At 41.3% G+C, this 9877-nt stretch overlaps 1 protein-coding gene across 1 annotated transcript; it reads left to right on the top strand.

The window, feature by feature from the left end:
- The first annotated feature begins 822 nt into the window (after positions 1 to 822).
- TCEANC (transcription elongation factor A N-terminal and central domain containing) lies at positions 823 to 9275 on the top strand. The gene is made up of 3 exons (XM_069463813.1): positions 823 to 871; positions 2851 to 2978; positions 8181 to 9275. Exon 3 carries the CDS (start codon positions 8189 to 8191, stop codon positions 9245 to 9247), a length of 1059 nt encoding a protein of 352 aa, XP_069319914.1. The 5' UTR covers positions 823 to 871; positions 2851 to 2978; positions 8181 to 8188; the 3' UTR covers positions 9248 to 9275.
- The last annotated feature ends 602 nt before the right edge of the window (positions 9276 to 9877 follow it).

The raw sequence follows: 9877 nt of genomic DNA, 5'->3' as shown, positions 1-9877 counted from the left end.
AGAACACCAACATCAGGTATGGCTACTCTCTGATGTGATCAATCAAGCCAAAAATAAGACTCCTTCTCAATCATGTTGGAATGCTGACAAAAATATAAACACTGTCCAAACCACAATAATGACCAAACATCCCCTATCCTGGCCAGTGAGTCACTGGTCTTGTGTTCCCTTCTTCTAGGTAAGATTTATTACGTTACTTAATCATAGAATCATCCTGCTTCCCGGCAGCATCCAATCCAGGGTATTGGATTGGATACTTTGCTTCCTTGAACCTTTCCCCAAATTACCTTAGAATAGGGGATCAGTAAAGGAGGCTGCCACATTCTCTAGTTCAACCATCACTGTGGTTTTACTGGATCTTTGTGCACGAGTGAGAAGTCCAGGATGCACATGACCACTTAATGAACATTTACTACTTTCAAATCAATGGATGCATGCTAGGGTGCAAATAAATACTTGTAGAATTAATTACTGTGTTAAATTACTGTCAACATCTAACTGAGCAATGTCTTGACCGCCTTGATTAGAAGCAGAATGGGTAAGTTGTAGAGTAAGTTTAGCAAAGGTCGCTGCTAAAAAAAGAGAAAGAAAAAAACATTAGTAAGGTTTCTTTCAATTCAAGCCCGCGGCGGGGTCATAGCTCCTCCTCCAGGAAACCGTGGAGAAACTCCCACGGCTGCAGATTGCTCTGCGCAGGCGCCATTTCCCTAACACGCACGCGCGAGGTCCCAGGCTTGCGTGGCTGGTTTGTGGGCTTGGATTGGTTGAGCCGTCGTCGTCCCAGCTCCGGAGACCGGAAGATTTCTGTGGACGCTGGGGCTGCTGACGTCTCCCCGGCTCCGCCTGCGCTTCTCATTGAGCCGCGCTTCAGGTTCGTCAGGGCCTGTGCCCGGCAGAGGGCGAGCGGTTGTTTCTGGTGGGAGGTCACCCCCGCTCGAGGAGGCTCTCCGGTGCGCCCTGGGCCGGGTAGGCCCTAAGGTGCCCCCTCCCCTTTCTCTCCTTCAGCCGACGTTGCCAGAACCCTTGGGGCCGCCGCTACGTGTGTGCTGGGTGCTGGGCTGTCACCCGGGATGGTTAGCAACTGGCTTTGCTTGTCGCGTGGCCCCACCCACCGGAACCCAAACCCGGGCCAGACCGGACCCAGGGACTGGTCCCTCCCGCTCGCTGCACCTTTACTAGGGGTCATCATTAACGGAAAAGGGTCCTAGCGCAGTGCTAAGTGGCTGTTCAGAAACTGCGACTCCCCTGCCAACATTTGGCACCGTTTCTCTCCCTAGAGGAAGGGGCGCCCTGTGAAGCTGGAGGGTTGTACTTGGGTTAGGGCTAGAAAGTTAACATTGCTTTTTAGATTTTAAAGAGATGTAAAGATCAAAACAGATTTAGATTCCTACTGATTTGTTACCAGCGTCTGGAGGTTTTTGCCATGGTCTTTCTATACTTCTCAGGGTTTAGGCAATTTTAGTGCAGATATGTGCGCCTTGCCTAATATTTACAAGCTTTTATGTACATCCAGTCAAATATTAGTGCCTGTTCTTGCTGGCACCGTATAAACTTTTTGATCTGTGTTCAGACGCTGAAAGTATAGGTGTGTATCTGGGCATTATTCACATTAGCATGTGTTCTAGAACTGTGCTGTCCAGTGTGGTAGCCACTAGTTATGCAAGGCTTCAGCTCTTGAAATGTGACTAGTATGAACTGAGATGTGCTGTAAGCGTAAAACAGCGAATTTTGGAGAATGAATATGAAAAAGAGAATGCAAAATATTTCGATTTGTTTATATCAATTACATGTTGAAATGATAATATTTTGGATACACTGGATTAAAGAAAATGTATTATAATTTCACCTATTTTTATTATTTAACATGGCTACTAGAAAATTTTTAATTATATCTATGGCTTGCATTATATTTCTGTTGGCCAGCACTGCTCTAGAAAGGGGTCAACAAACTATTGCCTGCAGCCAAATCCAGCCTGCCTGGTTTTGTAAACAAGTGTCATTGGAACAAAGTCATGCACATTTATTTATGTATTTTTTGTCTGCTGTTCCTGCTACAAGAGCAGCAGAGTTGTGTAATCCATATAGAGATTGTATGGCCTGCAAAGCCTAAAATATGTACTTTCTGACCTTTGACAGAAAAAGTTTGCTGACTCCTTGCTCTAGAACAATGCGTGGTTTGGTAGATATTTTTAAACCTTTTAATTGTAGACCCAGATAATTGTCAGTCAGGCTTACTGCATGACAGGCATAGTTCTAAGCACTTTATAAAGACTATCTCATTTAATGCTCATATTAATCCTAGGATGTTGGGTTTCTCCCATTTTGTAGATGAGGAAATCGAGGCACAAAGTGGTCAGGAAACTTACCCAACTTGCTCAACACCCCTTGCTTCTGGGAACTATACCTTCTCGACCCTCCTTATCCATATGGCTTGACTCTTCAGATCCACTTGATTAGCCCACCGTGGGCACCGTAGGTTTTTTTTGAGCTAGAATTTTTTGAATGATTTTTTTTTTAACTAGAATGGAGATGGGCTTGGTCTCCCAGGGAAGAAGCCAAGGGGCACTGTACTCAGGTGCAATGGGTACAATCAAGCTGGTCTGTAGTGAAAAGAAATGCAGCTCACACACAGGAGAAAGAGTACCCTGGGTGCTTTTCATTTATTTAATAACAAAAACTTGTTGAATAGTAAGCACTGGCCAGGCATTTGCCAGGTGTGTATAGGTGACTAAAACAGATTTGGTTCTTCTCTTGGGATCTTATGGGGGAGGCAGATAATAAAAATGTTTTCTAAATGTGATAAACACTGTGAATAAACACAACGTGCAAATTATTTGATGTTTTTAACAGGTTTCTTCACCTGTAAGGTGAAGATAAGCCGTATCTGTATTTCGGGATTATTGTGTTGACTGAGGTGAAAGGAGTGTGCATGGCACGGACAGTTGCTCAATGAATGTCTGTTACCTTCCCGTGAAGAGGTAAGTGAGGGTGGGAGTGTTGGGAATTTCGTGCATCGTGACACTTAACACATTACAGTCACCAGTTGTCATTGGTAGAAAAGATTCTTGGGGGCATTATACACAGCAGGTGTTTTTAATATTTTCTGATTTAAGAGGCTTCATCTAGCAGAATCCAAAGTCAGAGAGGTTCTGTGCATTCAGTCCAGGAGCAGGACCAGAGCTGTCTTTGGGGCTGATGGCAGCCTCACTGGGAGGTACTGCTGGGGAGGGCGGGGGTGCCTGTGTGTCATTTAAATCAGAATCACCTGGAGAGGTGAACCAATACACAGGTCCTACCTGCAGGGATTTTAATTCATTCTGTCTGCGATGAGGCTCTGGCATTGTTTGTTTTTGTTTTTTGTTGTTTAGTTTCCCCAGATTCTAATATGCAGCCAGTGTTGAGAACCACCAGTGGTGAGAGATCAGCCAGGCTTAGGGAGCTGCTAGAGCAGAGGCATAGAGCTGTGTCCTTTGTGGTTGAGAGTAGTCAAGGGGGAGGCCAGGGAGGTGCTTCTCATCACCTGGCCAAGGAGCTTGGGCTCCATCCTCAGAGCAGAGGGGAGCTTCTGAAGATCTTTAAGCAGGTGGCCGGGCACGGTGGCTCACGCCTGTAATCCTAGCACTCTGGGAGGCCGAGGCGGGCGGATCGCTCAAGGTCAGGAGTTCGAGACCAGCCTGAGCAAGAACGAGACCCCGTCTCTACTAAAAATAGAAAAAAATTATATGGACAACTAAAAATATATATATAGAAAAATTAGCCAGGCATAGTGGCGCATGCCTGTAGTCCCAGCTACTCGGGAGGCTGAGGCAGGAGGATCGCTTGAGCCCAGGAGTTTGAGGTTGCTGTAAGCTAGGCTGACGCCACGGCACTCACTCTAGCCTGGGCAACAAAGTGAGACTCTGTCTCAAAAAAAAAAAAAAAAAAAAAAAAAGATCTTTAAGCAGGAAAATGAAGGAATATCTTGCTGAGATCTCTATTAGAGGATGATCCTTCTAACAAAGTGCCACAAATCAGAGTGAAGACAGTGGAAAAAGTAATTGTTGCTAGCCAGATGATAGAGAGCCCAGATAGGGTTTGGTGCCCTCTGTGCATTTGCCCTAGCAACTGGTACCTGTCTATGTGGAAATACCACGTGTGTTGTAATTGGCCAGTTTCTTGTCTGTATTCCTTCTACTAGGCTGTCAGCTCCTTCAAGGCAGAGACTATCTCTTTAGGCTCAGTATCTAGCACATGCTAGATCAAAATAAATATTTGGAATGAACTATGTAGAACTCTAAACTGGACACACAGCTTATTTTTGTCTTTTTATGGCAATTCTCAAAATTTTGTATCCCAGTGGCTTCAACATTGTACCCTCCTAGGGCAATGAATGCTTTATATCCACGATTGTCCTACAGGGGAATAGAAAGGGTGACAGGATTTACGTATGAAGGAGAATGGAAAACAGTATGGTGGTTCCTCAAAAAATTAAAAGTAGAATTACTGTATGATCCAGCAATTCCACTTCTGGGTATATACTCAAAAGAATTGAAAGCAGAGTCTCAAAGAGATATTTGCACACCTATGTTCATAGCAGCATTATTCACAATAGCCAAAAGGTGGAGGCAACCTAGGTGTCCATCCACAGATGAACAGATAAACAAGATGTGGTATATTCAGACAATGGAATATTATTCAGCCTTAAAAAGAACAGAAATGCTGACACATGCTACAACATGGATGAACCTTGAGGACATTATGCTAAGTGAAATAAACCAGACGCAAAAGGATAAAACTGTATGATTCCACTTCTATGAGATACTAGAATAGTCCGATCCACAGAGACAGAAGGTGAAATGGTGGTTGCCAGGGGTGGGGGAGAGGAAGGAATGGGGAGTTGTCTAATGGGTACAGAGTTTCAGTTTGAGAAGATGGAGAAGTTCTGGACATGGATACACAGCAATGTGTATGTACTTAACACTACTGAACTGTACACTTAAAATGGTTAAGATGGTGAACTTTGTTTTTTATGTTTCACTAAAATTAAAAATCTAAAAACAAATATGAAGGAGAAGTAAATAAAAGAGCATGAAATGAAGAGCAACATGCTTTTTGGATGTTTACACATGAATACGTTAACTTCTATAGATTTATACAAGTAAAGAAAAAGTTTTGCTGGCAGTACAAACTGCTGCTCTCACCTCACTGAAACCCTGAAGCTACAGTTAAAATTCCCCTTCAGAATCTCCTTGAAACTCAGACCTTCAGCTGAGAAATTCTGACCTAAGTCAAATATTGCTTAACCTTTTTGTTAACTCTAGGCCTCTTATTAACCACGTTTTTGGACATCTGGCAAAACTTAATCCTGATTTCTGCAGTAGTAATATATATGGAATGCAGGCAGAATGAATGTTTCTTCTTTTTTAAGAAATTTTCCAGCAAGTGGGGGAGGGCTCAAGTGTATTGAGCAGCTTGAAACTTTGTTATTGTGACATAACTGTATGACTTCCTCAAGATCTGAAATAGACAATTCTGAGAGAAATGTTCAGCAAGTCTTAGTTTTCTGTGCTATCTTGCCTGTTCTTTATTGAGTCTTTGAGTCTTAGGAAGACCTCTTTTACTATTTTCAGTCTCTAAACGTAGAATTTTAAAAAAGGAAAAGAATTATCTTTTAAGTACTGGTTCTCAATAATTAGGAAAATTATCTTAAGATCCTTAATTACTGAAGATTCTGAATTGATGGGCCCACTGAGTAACTGAGTGTTAAACTGGCTTTAAAAAAACAAAACAAAACAGGTTTTCTATATTCCCTCTGGTGGTAAAAATGCAAGACTCGGTCATCTTTGAGCCATCCCTGCAGGGAAACACCAGTGGGAACCTCATTTTTGAGATACAGTTTGAGGGGAGATGCAGCTGTTTGAGATTCAGCAATTTCTGAGGAAATTATGAATGCTCATCTAAATGTGTAGCCACCTTTAAGAGATAATACTCTCATTCCAGAGGGAAGGTAGCAAGAAGGTAGAAGGATCCATTTCTCATACCGTTTTTCAGTAGGCATGTATCTTAAATGCATATAGTTTATCATGAATTTTTATTAGACTAATAACTTTTCTGATTATGAGAACAATACATGTTCATCACAGAAAATTCAGAAAAGAGTAAAAGAACAAATAAGAATCACCTAAAATCTTACCATTCAGAAAATGCCACTGTAAAATGTTGTGTATGTCTTTTTAGCCTTTTCACATGGAATTTTAAAACAAAATTTGGATCAGATTTCAATAACAGCTTTATTCAGGTGTAATTCACATACCATAAAATACACCTATTTAAAGTGTAGAATTCAGTGGTTTTTATTAATAGTATATTCACATTTGTGCAACCCATCACCACAATCAACTTTAGAAGAATTTCGCCACCAAACCCCAAGAAGAACCCTGCACCTGTTAGCAGCCACTCCTCTTTTCCTTCATTCCATTGTTCTTTCCCCAGCCCAACCTAGGCAGCCCCTAATGTATTTTCTGTGTCTATAGATTTGCCTACTCTGGACATTTTATATAAATGAAATCATACAATATGTGGTCTTCTATGTCTGGCTTCTTTCACTTAGCATAATGTCTTCCAGGTTCATCGATATTGTAGTATGTATTAGTACTTCATTCCTTTTTATGGCTGAATAATAGTCTATTATATGGATAGACCACATTTTATTTATCCATTCATGAGTTGATGGACATTTGGGGTTTTTCTACTTTTTGGCTATTATGAGTGAATAATACTGCTATGAACATTTGTGTACAAGTTTTTGTGCAGACATATGTTTTTATTTCTCTTGGGTAGATCTGCTGGATCATATGCTAATTACATTTAATCTTTAGTTAACAGAGTTTTACATTGTGATTTGTTTTCACCTAATGTTATGACTATTTTCCCATGTTGTTAAATATTCTCTAAAAACATGATCTTAAATGGTTTATTATTGTATCATACCAGGAGTGTGCCATATTTTTTTTAACCATTCTCCTGTTTGGGAGCCTTCCATTTTCTTCTAAGTCTGAAGAAAGTTCTTACATATACAGTCTCCACATCTCTCGTTTCCTTAAAGTAAATTTATAGAGGTAGAATTACTGACTAAAAGGACATTATGTTTTATGACACTTGTCAGGTGGTTTCTAGGAAGATGGCATTAATTCTCTCTGTAATCTCTTCAGTGTTGTTAGCCTGTGGATATTCAGTGATTATTTAATACCAAATGCTGTAAAACGGAGCCCACGGATTTTTGAAAAGACGGGGCCCCTGCCATCAAGATGCTTATGTTCACATTTAGACATTTAGACCAGACAGACAAATATAGATCCAAGGATATTATGTAGGCAAGGTTACGTACATTATGTGAGAGAAAAATAGACTTGTTACATAAAGTAAACATTTGCTTCCTAGGATGAGATTCACACAGACATAATCATCTGGCAACTTTTTACACTTAAAAGTTTTTAAAAAATTAATGAAACCAAACTCTGTAGCATCTAGTTAGTCCAAAGTCATATATCATCTGAATCGTTGAATCTGAACCTTTACCTTGTTCAGAAGACTCAGACGGCAGCACAGTGCGGCCTGCTGACTTTTGGGAGACCCGCCAGACCTAGCTCTGGCTGGGTCTCAACCTGTGCTATCTCACAATTTCTTTAGACTGCTTAAGTCATTAGCAAACCCTTTTTTGTCCTGTTTCTTATTCTTTTATATTACAAAATCAGCAAGTAGTTCAGTTATATAGCTGAATATGGGGAAAATGTAGTCCAGCATTGCTCAGCATTACTATATTGATGCTGACACCGGTGTAATTTCATCCCCAACAGGATCACCAAATTCTACCCAAATGAATTGATAAATCTTGATCTAGAAAGATCATTCATTTTAAAATTGGAGGCAGAAAACATATAGCAGATCCTCCAGCAAACCTCTTTTAAGCAGATGTTATGCAGAAGCTCTTTGCAATGCCACTTTTTTTAACTACTAAGAATAAGACTTTAAACCATACCACCTTGCAAAGTCCATTTTCTAACATGTCGTACACATTGATATTGCATAACTCCTTCAGAAAACATCGTGTAGGTAACTGGCAGAAAGTGCTATTTTACTATCTAGAAGCTGCAACTAGCAAAGGCAAGCTTAAGAAAACTGAAACCTATTTTTGTTTGCAGCTGTAAATATGTCTGACATGAGCCAGATAGCTGCCAGAGCTTCCCTTATTGAGCAACTGATGTCTAAAAGGAATTTTGAAGATCTTGGCAACCACCTTACTGAGCTAGAAACGATTTATGTGACTAAGGAGCATCTCCAGGAGACAGATGTGGTCAGAGCTGTGTACAGAATCCTCAAAAACTGCCCCTCAGTGGCTTTGAAAAAGAAAGCCAAGTGTTTGTTGTCAAAGTGGAAAGCTCTTTATAAAGATACTCACTTCAAACCAAGGAACAGCCCTAAATTATTCCCTACGAGTGGTAGTAAAGAAGAAAATTCAGGACTTTCTTATGACCCAAGTCAGGATGAGATACTGGGTGCCTGCAATTCTGATTCTGTGTCATCGTCCCAAGAGGTTGCAAAATTCAGTAAAATTATTGTGCCTGAAAATAGTGCTATTCGAGTGGAACCTAAGGAAGAGCATTTCGGGGGTGGTGACCCTAAATCCACTGGCAAAGGATCAAGAGAGTTGCTGGGTCCCACAACATCTGTGAGAACTAAATGCATGGAGCTTCTCTATGCAGCTTTAACTAGTTCTTCCACAGACCAGACAAAAGCTGATTTGTGGCAAAACTTTGCAAGGGAAATCGAAGAGCATGTTTTTACCCTTTATTCAAAGAACATCAAAAAATATAAAATTTGTATCAGAAGCAAAGTTGCCAATTTGAAGAACCCCAGAAATTCTCATTTACAACAAAACTTGCTCTCTGGGACCATGTCTCCAAGAGAGTTTGCTGAAATGACCGTCATGGAGATGGCAAACAAGGAACTGAAGCAGCTGAGAGCTTCCTACACGGAATCTTGTATCCAGGAACATTACCTTCCCCAAGTGATGGATGGCACACAGACAAACAAAATAAAATGCAGGCGCTGTGAGAAATACAATTGCAAGGTCACTGTAATCTCCAGAGGAACACTTTTTCTTCCAAGTTGGGTGCGGAATTCAAACCCAGATGAACAAATGATGACCTATGTAATTTGTAATGAATGTGGGGAACAGTGGTACCATAGCAAGTGGGTGTGCTTGTAATTGTAAATAAATGTTATCTTTTTCTTGAGACAGAGTCTTTGTTGCCCGGGCTAGAGTGCCATGGCATCAGCCAAGCTCACAGCAACCTCAAACTCCGGGGCTCAAACAATCCTTCTGCCTCAGCCTCCCGAGTAGCTGGGACTACAGGCATGTGCCACCATGCCCGGCTAATTTTTTCTATATATTTTTAGTTGTCCAGATAATTTCTTTCTATTTTTAGTAGAGACGGGGGTCTCGTTCTTGCTCAGGCCGGTCTTGAACTCTTGAGCTCAGACAATCCACCCACCTTGGCCTCCCAGAGTGCTAGGATTACAGGCATGAGCCACCGTGCCCAGCCATAAATGTTATCTTAACAGCAGATAACTTGAGTGATACATTTTTTTCTTGTCTGTTTTTGTTTTTTGGAGACAGTCTTGCCCTGTTGTTGTCCAGGCTAGAGTGCAGTGGTGTCAGCCTAGCTCACAGCAGCCTCAAACTCCAGGGCTCAAGTGATCCTCCTGCCTCAGCCTCTTGAGTAGGCGGGACTACAGGCACGCACCACCACACCCAGCTAATTTTTTCTATTTTTAGTAGAGACGGGGTCTCACTCTTGCTCAGGCTGGTCTTGAACTCCTGAGCTCAAGCAATCCT

This window comes from Eulemur rufifrons, chromosome 30, assembly GCF_041146395.1.
Source record: "Eulemur rufifrons isolate Redbay chromosome 30, OSU_ERuf_1, whole genome shotgun sequence".
NCBI classification, from domain to species: domain Eukaryota; kingdom Metazoa; phylum Chordata; class Mammalia; order Primates; family Lemuridae; genus Eulemur; species Eulemur rufifrons.
This window is presented reverse-complemented; position numbering and strand designations above follow the sequence as displayed.

Bases quoted from the DNA above. Each gene is read 5' to 3' on its own strand.
- TCEANC (XM_069463813.1), top strand. From the start codon at position 8,189: ATGTCTGACATGAGCCAGATAGCTGCCAGAGCTTCCCTTATTGAGCAA.